Below are 19,367 nucleotides of genomic sequence, written 5' to 3' on the forward strand. Positions count from 1 at the left end.
CAATATTATGTCATTATTGTATTATTTTACATCAGAGTTGTACCTCTTCCAATGAGGTTATGCTATGTTTTTGTCTGTTTTTGGGCATGGACATTTAGATTTCTGACACTGTGAGAGTGTTTTATCTCGTTTAAATATGAAATTCCCATTCAAAATGTCTGTCATATTTCATTAAGGGGTCCCCAACTCACCTTTAAAGGTAAAGTAAGTAGTTTATAGTGCCATCTAGAGGAGAGGCTGAAATTTACAACAAAGAACTGCTCCTCTGCTCACCCCCTCCCTTCCCTGAGCGCTACGGTATCCTCAGCCGGGTTAAAGGTGGATTTTGGGTCATATAAATCCATAAATACTACACAGTGTCCCTTTAAGTTCATCACGTGTCCTTAAGTCATCACTTAAGGCTGCGAAGTCTGTGTGAAGCTAAAAGTCATATGATGAAATAAATACTGTCAAAGAAGAATAGAGGCATCACTGACGACATGAAACGGCTTTAAAATTAATCTGTTTAATAAAAACGCTTTGGTCAATAACAGTTTAAATTCCTATGAAAGACCCAGTGTGATGAAAAGTTATAGTACCACGTACCACCATTAGTGTTTGTAAAAAAATTAAAAAAATACCTTCAACCCTTTATTTTGTCATATTTACAGTGACTTAAAGAGTCCATGAAACCTTTGAGTAAGTGGTTCTCAAACTTGGAACTCCCCCTAGAGGTAGAGGAGAGACACTGCAGCTTACCATAAATGACAAAAAGGAAAACATGGAGTGAATTGTAAGGATTAATGTAAGGGGGAATTGTGTCCTATTTTACTTCCTCCTATAATAATTGATGTGAAGATTTGAGAACCAATCACAGAGTTTTATTTCATATTCAAACAATGACTCCTTCTTAGAAGATGGACGACATGTCAGCAAGAGCATCAAAATAACTATTTAAAAATTACACAAACCATATTTTGGATAAAACAGATTTCATGCGAAATTTAACTTTATGTTGTGTCATGTCCAATCTATGCTGCTATATGCCACCAGGGGGAGTATCTGGGTATTTTGGCTTCACTTCCATCTTTTCACACAGTGAATGAATGTTAATTTACATTTGATTTGTGTGTAATTTAAACTGACCTTTTCTTCTTGATCTATATGATGTACCTTTAAAAAAAAAAAAAAACAGTTTTCATGCAAATATCACAGCAAACTGACCTCAAGTTTTTATATATACATATATATATACATATATATATATATGTATAAACTGGCCTGGATGGGAGCACTGAGTGTTTATAGCTGCAATGACACACTGTCAGTTTCACTGTCACGGGTGGTTCTGTCCGTGTTTGTGACCTGACTTTGACCTCTTTGCTCCTCAGAGGTGAACTGCAGCTTGTTCTCCGTCAGGTAACGTCGACACGAACAGAAGGTGTGGTAGAACGTGGAGGAGAGGCCGGCGATGTCGTTGGAGATGTAGGGAAGGACCTCGGGAGACGCCTGGTTATAGTAGCTGATCTGTGGGGGGGGGGGGGAAACACGGTTGGTGTAGTGGTTAGCACTCTTGCCTTTGCAGCAAAAAGACCTGGATTCCTGGGTTCGAGCCCTGTTTGGACAACTTCGGAACAAGGGCCTTTCTGCAAGGAGTTTGCATGTTCTCGCTCCCACAGTCCAAAAACATGTGATATAGGGATTAGGTGAATTGGCCGTAGGTGTGAGAGTGTGAGTGAATGGTTGTTTGTCTCTATATGTGGCCCTGTGATGGACTGGCAAACTGAAATAGGCGCAGCCCCCCCTCCACACAAGACAAACTCTAGACCTTAGAGCAACCTGTGGCTCCTGTAGCTTTGGAAAAATTAAGTTTTTCTTTCTTTTAAATTAATTTCTTTCAAAGCAAACACTAATATTTTGTCCACAAAACGTCAAATCTGATATCTATGACGTCCTAGAACCCAACAAATGTGTGTTTTGAGACATTCCCAGCACCTAAAATGACGTCTTTTGTACACTTTTGTGTAGAAAAATGTCTATTTCAACACTAAAGGTTGCAGACTGCTGCCTTAGAGTCAAGTAAAGATCATGTTTCTGCCCATTTTCTTACAATTAAAGTTTTTTTTAAGCCCCCACCCCCCGCGACCCTCTGGTGGAGGATAAAGCGGTAGATAATGGATGGATGGATGGATGGATTTTAAACAGTGATTCTTGTCTCACCAGCGACATGTTGTTTTCTGTCTCCAGTATGGTGAACCCAGCACACAGAACCTCCCCTCTGTTATATCCTTCAGTTGGAGGGTAAGTGGGTAGAGACACTGAGCGCAGGGCGACGACATATGGATCTCTACAGGGGAAAGAAACACACAGACACCGACAGTCAGTAAGGGGGGGTGGGGGGGTGTACGACGACCTTTTATTTTTTTTTACTCGCCGTGTGTGCGCGTCGCTCTACTCACCCGCTGCCGCACGGATTCCTCTGGGAAGCCAGCAAGATGAAGTCGTGGAGGATTCCTTCCACCTGACTGGCTGAGGACGGCGAGCCGGCAGACCTGCGGTGAACCGACGGGGTGACCACGCGGTACAGGAAGTCCTCGTCGTCCACGCGGTGAATCAGCTCACAGCTCCTGAGCGACGACAGAGAGACGTGGAAGTGAAGGAGCGTGTCGTGAAAGACGCATCACTCCAATGCTCCGACAATAAACATGGAGCTGTAACCAGCAGCTGCTTTGTTTGATCTGTGTGGAAGGTCAGGTTTCCCTATGTGGTAACACTTTATAATAAGTGCACTCTATTAGCATTAGCTAAGCATGAATAAATATTGAATTCATCATTTGTAACGCATTAATACTCATTAATGCTAATAGCGTGTACATTAGTGTACATCACTAATGTACAGCACTTCGTTTCAGCTGTTGTTGTTGTTTTTAAATGGGCTGAGAAGAAATATTCAGGGTACACACAGACCATAAATAAAAACCCTAAACCATAAATAAAGTGCTGGGATGAAGACAATCTGATCGAGATCTATAAACGATACCACCAAGGCCCGGGTTTTTCAAAAGTAATCCACTCGGATTTTGGATAACGGATTATATAAAATCTTTAAAAATGGGTTTTTCAAAAGAAAAAAACGGATTACGTAATCGGATTAGATCACGTAATCCAATCTTGGTTTTGATCCAGATCAAACCTTTAGTTTGAGTTTTTCATGTAGCATTGGGATCACTGTGATTCAAAAACCTGGATTAAACTGATCGCATCAGAAGGGTGGATTCAGTGTGGATTTCAGGCCCAAAATCTAACGAGACTTGTATCAAATAATACTATATTTGGATCGTGCAGTAAAATGGATTATGTGATCATGAATAGCAAAAAAAAAAGGATTACCAAATCCAGATCAATCTTATCCAGATTAAACCTTTTGAAAAACCGGGCCCAGAGGTTTGGTCAGCGGGCTTTAAATTCACACAGTTTCTTAAACAGAAAACACATAAGTTTGTTCTCTAACCTGATTCTGTAACATTAACTCACAGCGTACGAAGACTTCTCAGGACTAGTTGTTTGAGCCTCGGGTTAAAGGTTGGATTAACATGTGACTTAAGGACAGGCTCAGGTTAAGTTAAGCATTAAGCAGTGATGGTTAAGTTTAGGGATAAGACGTTGGTTCGACTGTCCAAATGAGTGGAAATCAATCATGTAGAGTATAGACCAGGGGTCTGCAACCTTTAGAATGAAAAGAGCCATTTGTGTTCCCTCTGCACCCAAATGAAATGAATCTGGAGCCGCAAAAAAAACATTTTGTTCCTTAAAATTAAGATAATATCACATATCACAACCTCTAAAGAGTAGAAAAACGACTTTTACATGAAATGTAAATGATTTTGTGTAGTTTATGTCTGAGAAAACCTGCCTGGCGTACGTGGATCTAAAGATAGGACAGAACTTCTTCACATTGTGCACATTACTTTAATTGCTTTATCTTGACAAAGATAAAGGCATAAATAAAACTTTTCTACAAAGCTACAATGAGCCACTGCAGAGTGACTGAAGAGCCACATGAGTCTCTAGAGCCGCAGGTTGCAGACCCCTGGTATAGACAGACGTGTGTGTGTGTGTGTGTGTGTGTACGTACAGATAATGTGTGTCCCAGCTCGGTCTGTTGCTGAGCTCGGCCAGCAGGCGGCAGGCTGTGTGAGCGGGAACGTCCACCTCCGCCTCCACCCTGAAACTCAGCGAGGATTTCTGCTCCAGCGTGTAAAGACGGACCTGGAAACACACACGGATTCTCCCGTCAAAACTCGAAGAACTCTGATAAAACATAAAACTCCAAACACAAACTCCTGTTCGAGCAGAAAAAAACTGCTACCGATACCTCGTCTTTCTCCGAGCTGAGGCGCCACTTGTTTCTCGCCGCCAACATTTTCAGCGCCGACACGTTGTTGTAGCTCAGATACACCTGTGAAAACAACAGGAAACAACAACGGCATAATTTATTCACCTTCTGATTGTTTCACATGTCAGTTTCTTGCTGGAAAACATTAGAGCCGCATTTCCTGCACGACAACCTCTATAAAAAGAACTCTCAAATGTCACGTGAGCACATTTATTTTTAAATAGTTATCATATATGTGCTGCCTGTTTGAATACATTTGAATGGGGAAGTTTAAGGCTGTTCAACACTCTTGTTTAATATTTTAGAGACGTTGGTTTTTATCTTCTTTTATAGTTTTATTGTATGACCTGTTTGTTTGTGTAGTTTTTAGATTTTCTACAGTATTTTATTGTTTTATCGTTTGTTCTTATAGGTCTATTAGGTCACACGTTTGTATGTTTTATTTGTTTTATTCGTTTACCTCTGATGTGCAGCACTTTGTTTCAGCTGTTGTTGTTTTTAAAGTGCTTTATAAATAAAGTTGGTTTGGATATTTAGGCAGTATATAAGGACAGTGCAGCAGCACGTGATCTGTAAGCTGGCACAAAGGCCTTTTATAGTCAAAAACACTTCAAACCACTAGGTGGCGTACAAAAAGAGAACTGAACAGGTATCAGATTACTATAATAATACTGCATCTGCTTTAGATACATGCAGTGGTTAGTAGGGAAGATGAAAGCTTATTTATATTCCATATTTCTACAGTCTACTGCAGAGTTTGTCAATTTTGAGATACAGGAAGTACAAGCCAGGCTTTTTATTTCTATTATTTAGATCTTTTAGATCAGTGGTTCTCAAAGTGCGGCCCGGGGGCCAATGGCGGCCCGCAGAAACATTTCTGGCGGCCCGCAATGATTTGCAGTTGATAGTTTTAATCCAGGAGCTACTAAGCTTGTTAAATGTTTATTGGACATTACTGGATACAGAACAATAAGTGTAAACTGTAGAACTGCAATCTGGTCATTAAAATTATTACAAATGGGATTTCTTTCTGGTTTTTTTCCTTTGGTGGCCCTCAGTCAAAAGTTGGGTTCCTAAATTGGCCCTCAGGTATCAAAACTTTGAGAACCGCTGCTTTAGATCTTTGCACCACACTTGTGATAGATGTCATGATTTCAGAAACTTTTCCTCACCTGGTTCCTGGGGTCCCAGGGTACGGACCGAGGGACCTCAGCCTGTGTGCGGGATATGATATACTTTCTGGAAGAGCAAAGAGCAAGAGATATTAGCTGTCAATTTAAATAAATAACACACATCGTGGATTTTTTTTAAAAACTGAAAGGAAAAAGGTGTATTGGAAACATAACAGATTCACATGTAAATATTCTACAGGTAATGACAAAGACAGAAAAAGGAACTGATGTTTTTGTTTTTATTTCTGACTAAAAAGGAGACTGAAATGAGAACAACATGAGTAGGAAGATGATTAACCTGTCTAATCTTATCTTCTTCCTGGCTATGGCCTCTTGAAACCTCCTCTCCCCTTCCTGTTACGAAAGACAGAGAGAAGAAAAGATCAACTAAATGGCACTTTGAAGACTCCTTAATGTGGTCATGTTCACAGTAACGTGTTGTCTTGATCACATCAGACCCAGCAGCAGCTTCTCCAGCTGCTTTGTTATCAATATCGGTTATTTTTGGGGGATTTGAAGTTGGTTTAAACAAGTAAAAACAGACTTCACTGGAGACATTCCAATCACATACTTTTCCTCTGTTGTGTTTATTTTACGCATGTCACAACTAATTTTTGCACCACCACCTTTCTTAAATTCAGCAGCACTTCAGAAAACTCGCACTGCTACAGTTTGTTTGTCTACCTTAAACGAGACTTCTTATTTCTGCAGTTTTACCAGCGCCGCCTTTACGACGTCGCTTCGCTTCGCTCACCAGGGGTTCAGGCCGTATCCGCGGCAACGTGCACGGCTTCCTGTGGTCGTCGAACACCTCGAAGGTCATGAAGGCGGAGTTTACGTGTCGGTTTGGCCCCTCCTGCTGGTAGGCCTCTGCTCGCACGCCCACCTCCATGCTGCAGGAGACGAGGACAAACACACACACAATCGCTCACTGATCGGTCGTTGAAAGCAGAGCTTATCTTGTTATTATCTCGACATGGGTTTTTAAATCGAAGCTATCTTTATGACCGTGCCTGTTTTTAAAGGCGTTGTTGACGATAGCTCTCAGCAGAAGTCTGTCTCCCACTTGAGAAGGACCTCTGAACTTGAACATGTCGATGGTGCGAAGAGTCGGATGAGCCTGACACAGACGACTGAAAGAGAAGAGAATAAAAACAAGAGCATGACGCCAGCGTTTGCAAAATAACATATATATATATATATATATATATATATATATATATATATATATATAAACATATATATATATATATATATATATATATATATATATATATATATATATATATATATATAAACATATATATATATATATATATATTATACAATAGATATTTGGTCAATGAATCACATTAAATTCACATAAATCTTAACTAACTAACGAGCAAATTCAATGTATTACCTCTTTAGGCCCTTTTCCGGCATAAACACTGACCTTGTCAGGACCAGTGGTCCTCATGGAGACTTAAACCTGGTCCTAATGAAGCAGAACCTAATTTCTAGGAGGAACTAGTTTGCACAAACTGGCAGCTTGTTTAAATCAGGGCTGAAAACATTATCGTTTACTGCAGCTTTCTGATATTGCCTATTTTAGCCACTGTTCCCTTTTAAATTATATTAATACTCCATTTGTTAATTTTTAAATTGTAATGTTTAACTTGTGTGCTCCTTCTGTACTTACTGAGTCTGATATGGAGAAACTGTAACGAAAACAATTTCTAAAAGTATTCTGATTCTGAGTCTGATCATTTTAAAATAATGATTTTTTTTTAATTACATTCCAATTCCAATTCATTTCTACTTGATTTTAAATTGTTTAATGTTTTAAATTGTTTTAATTTCTATAATTGATTTTTTAATTGATTCTGTTATGAATTGTATGAATTGCCTTATGTAAGAATGGCGCTATTAGAGCTGCAACTAACGATTATTTTCGTAATCGATTAATCTGTCGATTATTTTCCCGATTAATCGATGAATCGGTTGGTCCAGAAAATGTCAGAAAATGTTAAAAAACGATCAGTGTTCGTCAAACCTGGAAATGACGATGATCTTGAACGTCTTGTTTTGTCCACAAACCAAAATGATTCCGTTTTAATGATTTCTTTGTTATGTGGAGCAAAGAAACGGAGAAAATATTCACATTTAAGAAGCTAAAACAATCAGAAATCTTGTTTTAATCATGAAAAATCTTAAAACCGATTATCGATTATCAATATAGTTGCCGATTAATTTAGTAATCGATTAATATCGATTAATGAACGATTAATCGATTAATCATTTCAGCTCTAGGCGCTATACAAATAAACTTGCCTTTAGGTATTAGAACTGAATTGTGGTTAAGGTTAAAGTTTAGCATTAACTGGTGATGGTAAAGGTCGGTTTGCCCAAATGAACGGAAATCGATGCAGTGTCCCAAGAAGAAGTGAGTGAATGTACCTGGCAGCGATCGTAGCCACATTCACCATCCACGCCATGATCTGTCCTCCAAATGTATTCAGCTGATGATCGGACAGACAAAACACAGTTATTACAGCTACACAGATTTCACTGCACATGGTCAAAATCATGACCAAAATACATCACCTGATGGTTGGCGTGAGGAGGCAGAACCAGCTCGACACTCTCCACCTTGGTCTTCTCTGCTGCCACTGCGTTGCCGACTGCTGAGTTGTCAGCTGTCGCACAAACACACACAGACGCACGCGAATCAAGAGGAAGCTCTCAAAAAGCCTCCATCAAGGCTGCACAGGAGGGGGGGGGGGGAGGATAAGGCAGGATGTGCACAATCCTCCTGCCTTACCTTGCTGGATGAAGCCGTTGGACAGCAGATCTTTGATGATGTCATCGTGGACCATCCTGACCCTCCGTCTCTCGGCGGCTACGCTGTACTCGACCTGCTCTTTCTGAGTCTGAGGCACGATGGGCTTCAACACCACCTGTGAGGTAAAGTCAGCATATGATATACAGTATATCCTTTAAAAAAATCCTTTCTAACTGTTTTATACTCACCTTTTTGCCCGTGTTTGTACGCTGCGTTACAAAGGTGGCGCAGGCGTCGCAAACTCTGCAATGGCGATCGGAGAACAGGTCCTCACAGTTCACCTGTATGCCCACCTGACGTCCAACAATAAAAATAATAATAATAATAATAATATGTAAGAGATACTGTAACTCATGGTGTAAATAAACACGTTGTTCTTTCACATTTTCACAGTCATTGTGGATTTAAACATCTTTATAGAGGGAAAACAACAAACAAATGTGTAGAACACATCTAAGGTCTAAGGTCAAACATTCAAAGCGATGATATGTGGTATATCTAAACATTTATATCATATGAAAATAGAAAGAAAATAGTCCCTATTTCAAATTTATAAGCAACTGAAACATTTCACATTGAATGAATCGTTTATCGTTTATTTCGGGCATGACAAGTAATCAACATCTGCATACATCAGCATTTACATTCATACACATGACCGAAAGGGACAGCGGGAGAAGCAAAGCTTATCTAGTTGTAAAATTGTTGGAAAGGTCGAAACTTTTGCCGACTCTGTGAGAAGACTGCCTAAAGTCATGTTTACTTTACTTCAGATCAGAGCTCGGGCCATAAAACCCTCTGCTAATTGCAGAGATTTGAAGTGTGAAGAGTGCGAAGAGCTCTAAAAACACTTTCAGGGACAACGTTTCTGCTAAAATGTGAAACAAATGGTATAAATGTAAACCAGTAAATCACAAGAACATGACATGAATGCGACATTATAAATGCCAAATGTCATAAAACACTAGCGAATGGCTCATACCTCCATACTGGTGTTAAAGGCTCTGTTCACCTTTGCCTTGATGTTCACCACCTGACCCACACTGAACAGAGAGGCAGAAAGGAAGAATGAGTATATACTGTAGGGCTGCAACAATCAACTGGTCTTTTATCAGAAAATGTTTCGATAATCGATTAATTGCTTGAGTGTTGTTGTTGTTGTTGTTGTTGTTGTTGTTGTTGTTGTTGTTGTTGTTGTTGTTTAATAACTCTGAGTTTCCAAAATGTGAATATGTTTGATTGATTTTGATTGGTGGATCAATGTTTTATGGACGAAAGAAGAAAATAATCAGGATTTACAACCATAATATATGATATAAATGTATATACACACATGCCAGTAGTAGTTCAGAACACTTCCTGTTTACCTGATGGTGTGATCAAAGTGGATGTCGTCCATAGAAGCAGTGACGCAGGGACTCCCGGCGTGTCTCTCAGCTGCACATATGACACACAGACACGTCAGGTCCTGTGCTTGCGACATACTGGGCACTCAGCAATAGAATAAAAACATTTCAAAACCCAACACATGATGACTAACACAGACGCAGACGTCAGTCTCACCAGAGAGGCAGGCGGTGCAGTCGATCCACTTGAGCAGCTGTCCCACGCTCAGCTCCTGTCGATGGTTGCTGTGGCAGGGCATCACAATCTGACTCATTCTCACTTCTGTCGGGTTCACGCTCTCGCCTTCCTCTTCTTCTTCCTCTTCTTCCTCTTCTTCCTCCTCGTCTCTCCCCAGATCACCTGACAGTCTGGAACTCATCTTCAACGCTAAAGGGGAGAGGAGTTTGCTTTTAAGAGGTCAGCTGAACCAGCTGCTGTTATATATGCCAAGATCACGGCTGAAAAAAACTGTGTTAATAGAGTCTTTTCTGCAGCGAGAGACAATTAAAAAAAGATGGATTTCGGCAATGACTGAGCAATATACCTATGTATTTATTGTGCATGCATAGATTATTTTAAATTCACTATTGTTTTGCTCTCGTTTCATCTTAGCACATGTATAATTTCAGTTTCAAATGTTGATTTCACTTGTATTTGCACTTTGGTCAAATGAGGTTGTTTGTTTTGTTTATTTGTACTTATCTCAACTGACTGGTGTCAATTGTCCATAAAATAAGAGATTTAGTAACATTGCACCACTAAACAATGTAAACAATGAATATTAGGGTAGAAAGTACCATCGTTTTCATGATTAGTTCATCTGTTCATTCTTTTCCTTCATTAATAACCGAGTTCATTAGTCCATAAAATGTCACAAAATGGTGAAAAATGTTGACGGGTGTTTCGCAAACTTCAAAATGAGACCTGGAATGTCTTGTTATGTTCACTAATCAAACATTTGATTTACTGTCAGAGTTATAGGTGTTTATTTAAAAAGATGAACTAGAGGTTAACCCTCAAAACAATACATTGGCTGTCAAAATATATGGCACTTGATTTAGTACTTTACTTTCATCAATTTTAACGTTTATTTGATTTTAACTTTTTTCTTTTTTTTTTAAAAGATCAATTATGTCCTCAAATGACTCAGCAGGTCACATCAGTGAAGTGTTGACATACCTCGGTCTACTACTGCAACGGTTTCCTGTACAGTCATTCACATTAAGCAGAAAATTTGCTTTAAGAACTTTAAAAATCTACAACAACAACAAAAAAAGCACTAATCCAGTCAGATAGAGATCTAACACATTTATTAATTTTAAGAAAACATGTCAGTAATGAGTCAAAAACAACTATATTACAACCTGAACACTCATATGTGCATGTAGCTACAGATTCTGCAGCTGCAACCGACTGAACCGGTTTAACATCGGTCACGAACAGCAAAACACAAACATGCTAACATTTAATACAACATAATACAGTGACTCTACTGTATATATACTATATATTATATTATATTATATTATATTATATTATAATAATTATCCACTGTCAGTCTGACTCTGAGTCACAGGCTTTTAAATATGAGACAAACGTAAACACACAGCAGCTAATATAGCACCACAGAACAGCTAACCTTAATGGTACATATGTAGTAGCTTTGCTTTACATGTAAGTATATTGTACTCACCGTGTTATTTATGTCGACTGACGAACTTCAAACTATCTTACCGTTCTTTAATCCAGGAAAACGACAAAAATAACTACACACACACGCACGCGAGCGCGCACAGACACAGTGAGTTTTACTGTTGTCACTGTTCGTGTTAGCTAGTGGAGTTCACACCAGCGACACAAACAAACGAGACGTTATAGTTTTAGTGTCCATTAAGTTGAGTGGAACAAACCGAACAGAAGAACAGCGGCTGCGGCGACTGACGAATCACGGACTGCGTGGAATGGCGAGTGGTGTTCCGGTGACACACTTTCAAAATAAAAGCCTCACGAGCCAACACGGCGTTTGAAAGTTTACGATCGGCAATTTAAGTGGGGGAAAAAATTACTTGAATCGACGAATACTAATACCGAGACCCTGAAATATTAAGAAAAACAACTTTTCATGATATAAATGTAATTATTACATTAATTCAGTAAAAAATTTATTTTAGCACTGAAGGCAAAGGAAACGACATCCTGTCTGTGTATGACTAACTTTACGCACTTTTAAAGCGTGCATGTTAAAGCTTCACTATGCAGATAAAAACAGTGTGTGTGTGCGTTTGCGTGCGTGTTCAGGTCAGTGTGTTATTCTGTTGTGAGTGTCAGGCTGCATTCGAGGGCGTGGACAGGTGTTGTTGTGAACAGTACTTCCTCTCAACTATGGTATAAAAAAAAGGGGGGGGGAGGGGGTGTTTGGAAAAGAAAAACAGAAAAGCCTGTTCAGATCAGATGCGGTTATACGTGTGTGTGAGTGCAGAGATCATTGAGACTGATCATATAATGGTCCATTTTCCTGAAACGCGTTACTTTGCTGCCACCAAGTGGTATTACAGAGTATGACAATAATAAAACCATTGTTTCCAATGCAAAATGCTAAGTGTTTGTTAATAAGACTAGGTATATCAAAATTAAAAACACTGCTCCGTGCTGTTACTATGAATAATTTTTATAGAGAACATAAAACAAGGTACAACCAGGTATATATAATATAATTAATAATTATATTATATAATATAATATATAATATAAACTATAATTTCAATGGACAATGTCCTGGAATTACTGTGAAGGTGCAGGGTTCTCCCTCGTGGCACTTCAAAATAAAAATCTTTAGATCCGTATGTTGGAAAAATTAAACAGATTACTGTCGACATGACCAAGACAAGCTGTGAAAACTTGACACACACACACACACACACACACACATACACAGATGAGAGTGACAAGTTTTATTGCAGAGTCAGATCGCAGACAAAACACTGGTTTAGATACCAGACACATACACACATATACACACACACACACAATTAGGAGGTAAGCAGCTCTATACAGCTCCGTGCAGGTACATGGCCAGGAACTTGTTGAACGTCTCGGGCTTGTACCCGGCCAGACCAGCTGGTACCTGCAAGGAGACACACGGCGACTAATCAGAGACTGTTCATCTTCTCCCACACTTAAGATAAAGTTAAAAACACACACACACACAGCAGTTATGAATGCTGAGAAATTGAAACCAGACTTTAAAGGTCACATAGAGTGGTCCTGTTGTACATATATGCGAGTTATGGAGGTCTACTTACATACATTAACTTGGTCAAAAACCTCCTAGTTGCTGTAAACGAGCCGATAGAAATCTGTCTTTTCTGACGCTGTGCTGAGCCGCGATATTTCAGACATAAATCTCACACCCAGAAGACAGAGTGTGTTGTGATTGGCCAGCCAGCGTAGAGGCTTCCCAGCTCTCTTGTGATTGACTAATAACCGGGAGTGACATATTCAGCACACCCGCTCTCAGAAGCGCAGCTCCCCCCTCTGGAACGGTGGATGCACTGCTACTCATTATCAAAACATTGTTTTAACAATGTTTAAAAATAGCTTCTTCACGACTCCCCCCGGCAGACAATTTTTTACGACTTTGACCCAAAGTCAGAAGACACTGTCGCTCGCGAAACACCTCCACAACGGAAGTTATTCTTCTTCTGCGGTTCAATGTACGCAACCGGATGTGCCCGGACTAGTGCCCGGAGCAGGACGATCCGCTGTTCAGGAGAACCGGTGTTTACGTAACCGGACCGGGTTTTTTTCAGAGATCTCGCTGAGCCCGAGATTACAATAAAACACAGCGTTCTCAGCAGTGGCTGAACTGTTTGTTTAGAAACTTCAGGGCTTCGTAAACAAGGTAATGACGCAGATACACACTAAAAAACAGCGTTAATTCCGGTCTAGGTCCGCTTTGAAATACATGTAAACAAATCGGACTGACACACTCAGGGTGATGTAGTTGGGAGTTGAATTAGTACTGGACCCAAACTGAACTGGTTCCATCGTTCCTGCCATGAGGCTTTGACCCATAAACGTAAATAATGAAAGAAGCCTGAACACCAAAGAAAAGCAGGGGCATTTTTGGACTGACAAAGAAACAGAATTTAAATATTTTGAAGCCTAAAGAACTCTTAGAAGAATCAAGCCCATTAAATACCCACAGCTGTTTCAGACCCAATCAGCATCAAATTGGTGCAATGACAAAGCAGGCATACTGCCACCTAGTGTTACAAAGTCAAACTGATTCTCTGTTGTAGTGTGTTGGAAACATACTGAGTGACTGTCTCACCTTCACTTGTTTCTTCTTGATCAGCGGTCGTACTTTAGCAAAGTCATAGAGCTCGACATCCTCGTCCAGCCAGGCCTGAGAGAAGCAAACGGCAATTTCAACTTCATTCTCCATTCCAAGTTTGGGTTGTAATAAAACACTCTGAGTCACAAACCTAGGGGTAAAAATGACAACAACAACACTACGGACGGCTTTACCTGGTTCTTAATGCCGTCATCTCCTGAAAAATCTGTGGTGTTGAGCTGGAAAACCAAAAACTGGAAAAATCTGCCATTGGTCCCCACTGCCTGCACTGTTATAGGACAATCTAATACGCGCTGAGTCTGACACACACAAAGATTTATAATTAGTGCAAAGAACAAGCTGGATTTACATATTTAATATAAGCACATGTTGCCAGGAAGTCAGAGTCTTTACCCCATAGAGTTTGTTTGCTCGGGCCAGAGCGTTCCCAAATGCGAACATGAGAACTTTGGCTCTGAACTGTTCTCGAGGTACCGAGTAGTTGGGGTCGACTCCGTCCAGGAGGTAAAGTGTGTGCATATGAGGATAAGGATAATCATCCCTGAAACCTGATTGGACGAGAGGGACGACAGAAGTGAGGGAAGCCGCACAACACCAAGAGATCAACGACGAGTCGGAGCCCGAATGTAACTCACCCGTGTTGTTCACGTCCTCATTATACACAGAGACTTTCTGCAGGTCGATGATGGGGGACACCGGGTAGAGGGATTCCAGGACGTGACCTGCCGTTTCAGCAACTTCCTCTTTCCCAGAAACCACCGGGAGAGGGTCCATGCAGCTGTGCAGTAAACCATTCTGGCCTCGGATCTGGAACAGGTCCTCAGCTGGTACAAGAAAGAGAAGATGAAGTCCGTTAACGTCGCTGTAGGTCCATGATTACACTTTTCCAGATAATTATCTTCCTATTCTTTTAAGGAGGGGGGGGAGCGACAATAACAAACCATTTAACTCATCATACTTTTGAAAATGCTGCAAAAAATACTTTAAAAAAGTGTACCTCTTTTCCACGTAGCTGCTAAAGAGTATTTTTCCGCGAGCATCCTCCTGCCGATGGCCGGGTGGCTGGACTGTAGAGTTGCACACAGGTGCAGGAGGTTGTTGAGCAGAGTGTTGCTGAGGGAGAAACACAAGAGAAGACAGCGGTGAGCAGAGAAAGAGGGAGAAGAAAATGTTAGCAGCTTTCTCAGAGTCATCCTGTATCATGTGAACAGTGTCCTAGAGTCAATTGCAGTATATACACGACCTTTCAAAAGTTTGGGCTCACTTAGAAATGTCCTTATTTTCGAAGGAAAAGCACTTTTTTTCTCAATGAATACAACATTAAATGAAACATAAATACACTCTATACATTGTTAACGTGGTAAACGACTATTCTAGCTGCAAATGTCTGGTTTTTAATGGAATATGTACATAGGTGTATAGAGGCCCATTTCCAGTGTTCTAATGGTACATTGTGTTTGCTAATCGCGTTAGCACAGTAAAAACTGGAAACTGTTTTACTGGTTCTTTGACCAAAGGGAAACATTATTATTTGGAATAAAAATCATTATTTTCCTAATCTTGTCAATGTCTTGACTATATTTTCTATTCATTTTGCAACTCTTTTGATGAATAAAAGTGTGACTTTTAATGGCAAACACAACAAAAATTGTATAGGTGACCCCAAACTTTTGAACGGTGGTGTAGCAAATCAAATAGCTATCACACATTGTTTTCCCCATAATCATTCAGGCTTGTTTTTTTTAACAACTTCATTATGGATTTGTTTGTTTTGGAGAGGAACAAACCTCAACCGTCAAACGACCAATTCTATGTGAAAATAAAACACCCATGATCTAACGATAAAGACAAAAAAAACAAAAACCTGTGAGTGAATTACCTGTATTGCTTTTTTTCCGGCCGTTCCTCTGTCGTGTCCCAGAAGCGAGCGTGTTTGATGGCGTTCTGCACGCGCTCGTCCTGATCTGGAATCTGGTTGGCGGGATTCTCGACCGCTGAGAGGAGCTGAGGCGGCAGACCTGGGATCAGCTTTGTTTTGGTCAAGTACAGAGCCTGAGGCACACCTGAGAGGGAGACGGGAGGTGATCTATATTAATGTCAACACTTCATAGGAGGAGGAGATTCAATCCTTATAGTTTCAATGGTTTTATAATTACTAAATACAAAACCATTAGTCCCTCGCTTTGTATATGTACTCAAGGCTCGGACCTTACTTTACAGAGACACCTCGTCATCCAGCACCCTCCACTCATTTATTTATTTAAAGGTGCCATATGTAAGAATGTGGCCAAAAACGGTTACTTCATTCAAATTCAAAATACCGAGGTCTTTTAGGTTTCGTTTCCTGATGTAACTTGCAACCCGTGGTTGCTCGGCAGCTGAGACTCTACTGACTGCAATGATTGGTAGACGGCGGTAGGTGGCGCCACATGCCAAAACATGATTTCAAAACATAAACATGATTTGCAGTCTGCAAATTATTTTTTTTAATGCAAATATTTTGTCTGTACTGTTGTTGTAGGTGAGTTCAGTTTGTTATATGAACATTATTCCTGAGTCTCTGTGACATATTAGGAGGATTTTATGGCCAGTTGCTTTAGATTTATTACATAATGCACCTTTAAAATGTCTGATAGCAATTGAAGGATGAATATTTTGAACTTGGACAGGTTTAGTGTTTGACTTATTGTTTACCGAGCCCTATGAATGAAAATAATTGCCCATCAAGAGATAAAGTGATTTCCTGGAAACTGTGGCGACAATTAATCGACTGATCACTTTAAATCAGTGGGTTTTTTTCCACTTATGACTAAAACAAGCACTATGACTATGTGTGAGTATTTTAGTAGCCTCCATAGGCTATGCCCACACGTACACCACTTTTAGTAAATAAGATATTAGAAAAATCTATGTTAGAAACTTATGGCCATGTGGTTAATGAACTGTACTGTGAGTGTACAACCATGTTTCAGTGTTCCAGAATAGTTTAATGCCACTAAAGTGTGTTTTATTGTGATTAAAGCTCACCTTCCAGTATGTTGCTCCTCTGGTTGAACACATAGCACGGTTTCTCTTTGCTCAGCGGCATCTTGTCAGGCGGGGGAGACTTGTAATATCTCGGGTCTTTAAAGTCCTTTTCCCAGTCTGGGTACACGGGCTTCGCCAGCCCCGGCACATAGTGCATCCTGTCCCCGTAGGTGACCATCTCCAGCCCCGGGATATGCACTCTCTCCCGGGCCTGACGCGGAGGGGGAGCCTTGGCTGTGACACGGCGACTGACACCGAAGTGTCTCCGGGGCTGCAGACGGCACACTCCGCCATGTGCGAACAACCGCCTCAATTCCTTCAAGACAGCGGTTTTAGGGAACGGGGACAGAGCTGCTGTGACACACCGAGACGTTTCTGGAAACATGTTTTCAGCTTTGAGCTCAGTTTTCAACACTAAAGCTGACAATTTGACCTAACGGTGTCTGTCAGACGCGACTACAGCGGGCTGCCATTTTGAGAAGAATCTTCGGCATTTTCCGGCGGACCGCGATAACAATCTGTTAGGAGCATACCGCCACCTACTGCACTGGAGTCTATACTACAGCATGTACACCACCACTTACTGTACCGGAGTATAATATACTCCCATAATCTATCTAGTGTATGTGTATATGTAACATATTATGTTACATATACACATACACAAGATATGTTATAGTTTATAGATAGTTAGTTAGGTAGTTTATAGATATTAGCTAGCCAGTTTATAGCTAGTTTAAAGATAGTTAGCTAGCCAGCTGATTAATGGATAGCCAGCTTGTATATAGTTAGCTAGCCAGTTTATAGCTAGCTAATTAATAGATAGTTAACCAGACAGTTTATATATATATGGTTTATAGATAGTTAGTTAGGTAGTTTATATATAGTTAGCTAGCCTGTTTATATATAGGTAGCTAGCTGGTAAATGGATAGCCAGCTTAGCTAGCCAGTTCATAGCTAGCTAGTTAATAGATAGTTAGCTAGCCAGTTTATAGATATATGGTTTATAGATAGTTAGTAAGGTAGTGTATAGATAGTTAGCGTGATAGTTTATAGTTAGCTAGCTAGTTTATAGATAGTTAGCTAGCCAGTTTATAGATATATCGTTTATAGATAGTTAGCATGATCGTTTATAGCTAGCTAGCTAGTTTATAGATAGTTATCTAGCCAGTTTATACATGGCTAGCTAGCTGGTTAATGGATAGCCAGCTTGTATATAGTTAGCTAGCCAGTTTATAGATATAGATATAGATATAGATATATGGTTTATGGATAGTTAGTTAGGTAGTTTATAGATAGTTAGCTTGATAGTTTATAGTTATCTAGTTTATAGATAGTTAGCTAGCCAGTTTATATATAGTTAGCTAGCTGGTTTATAGCTAGCTAGTTAATAGATAGTTAACTAGCCAGTTTATAGATATATGGTTTATAGATAGTTTGGTAGTTTATAGATAGTTAGTGTGATAGTTTATAGTTTGCTAGCTAGTTTATAGATAGTTCGCTAGCCAGTTTATAGCTAGCTAGTTAATACATATTTAGCTAGCCAGTTTATAGATAGATGGTTTATAGATAGTTAGCTAGCCAGTAGATTGATAGATTGAGTGATTGAGCTTTTCTGTTGCAGTTGCGCACATTGACCAGCAGAGGTCCCCCTTGTCCTCCTTCAGTGCCTCATTGAGGCTCTGTGTGTATGTTGTCATGACAGTGGCTTCATCTGCCTGCTTGTATTCAGCCACTCTCTCGCTGTGGAAATTTCCACTGCAGCCTTGCAGGACTGAAGGCCATAAAGATGTTAGAGAGGCTTCACGATGAAATATTAATCAGACTCCCACACTGACACTTCACATCTGCATTCTTTTTACGAGCATAAAAAGTATAAACCGAGGACAAGGAGAGTAAACGCAGTTGATTTAGTGTCGTATAAAAAACAGCATTTGACTCATATTTGCGCCAGTTAATAGAAAAGTTGAGCGTTGACTCATTCTTGACTCAGAGAAGCTGAATGGTTCATAAATTATTAAATCAAATCATTTCAAATGTCATGGAAGCAGGAATTCACGCAGCGTTTCCACAGGAGTGGACTGATGCTTCTGCAGTGAAGGTCAAAGTGTTTTCTCTTCACAAACAGCAGTTTCAAGGCTTTTTTATTCTGGTCCACCTTATTCATCTGAGTGGAAAAAGTGCATTTAAATGAAGTGAACACGTATGAAAAGACTCTCTGAGGGT

The 19,367-nt window shown here is 40.0% G+C and overlaps 2 protein-coding genes across 2 annotated transcripts; both read right to left on the bottom strand.

The window, feature by feature from the left end:
- Positions 1-492: 492 nt before the first annotated feature.
- On the bottom strand, positions 493-11,014 carry LOC310927092 (acyl-coenzyme A thioesterase 11-like). The gene is made up of 16 exons (XM_083889336.1): positions 9,935-11,014; positions 9,739-9,808; positions 9,354-9,414; positions 8,560-8,664; positions 8,351-8,486; positions 8,134-8,225; positions 7,987-8,048; positions 6,561-6,680; positions 6,302-6,440; positions 5,846-5,901; positions 5,548-5,614; positions 4,355-4,438; positions 4,115-4,248; positions 2,439-2,606; positions 2,200-2,326; positions 493-1,506 (listed from the first exon to the last, which is right to left on the bottom strand). The coding sequence occupies exons 1-16, from the start codon at positions 10,134-10,136 to the stop codon at positions 1,282-1,284; spliced, it is 1,848 nt and encodes a 615-aa protein (XP_083745462.1). The 5' UTR covers positions 10,137-11,014; the 3' UTR covers positions 493-1,281.
- Positions 11,015-12,718: 1,704 nt separating this feature from the next.
- Positions 12,719-17,592, bottom strand: mrpl37 (mitochondrial ribosomal protein L37). The gene is made up of 8 exons (XM_083889331.1): positions 17,142-17,592; positions 15,994-16,177; positions 15,112-15,227; positions 14,750-14,938; positions 14,508-14,662; positions 14,288-14,413; positions 14,091-14,165; positions 12,719-12,881 (listed from the first exon to the last, which is right to left on the bottom strand). Exons 1-8 carry the CDS (start codon positions 17,524-17,526, stop codon positions 12,804-12,806), a joined length of 1,308 nt encoding a protein of 435 aa, XP_083745457.1. The 5' UTR covers positions 17,527-17,592; the 3' UTR covers positions 12,719-12,803.
- Positions 17,593-19,367: the final 1,775 nt, after the last annotated feature.

The sequence above is a fragment of the Microchirus variegatus genome (assembly GCF_963457635.1).
Source record: "Microchirus variegatus genome assembly, chromosome: 5".
NCBI lineage: Eukaryota > Metazoa > Chordata > Actinopteri > Pleuronectiformes > Soleidae > Microchirus > Microchirus variegatus.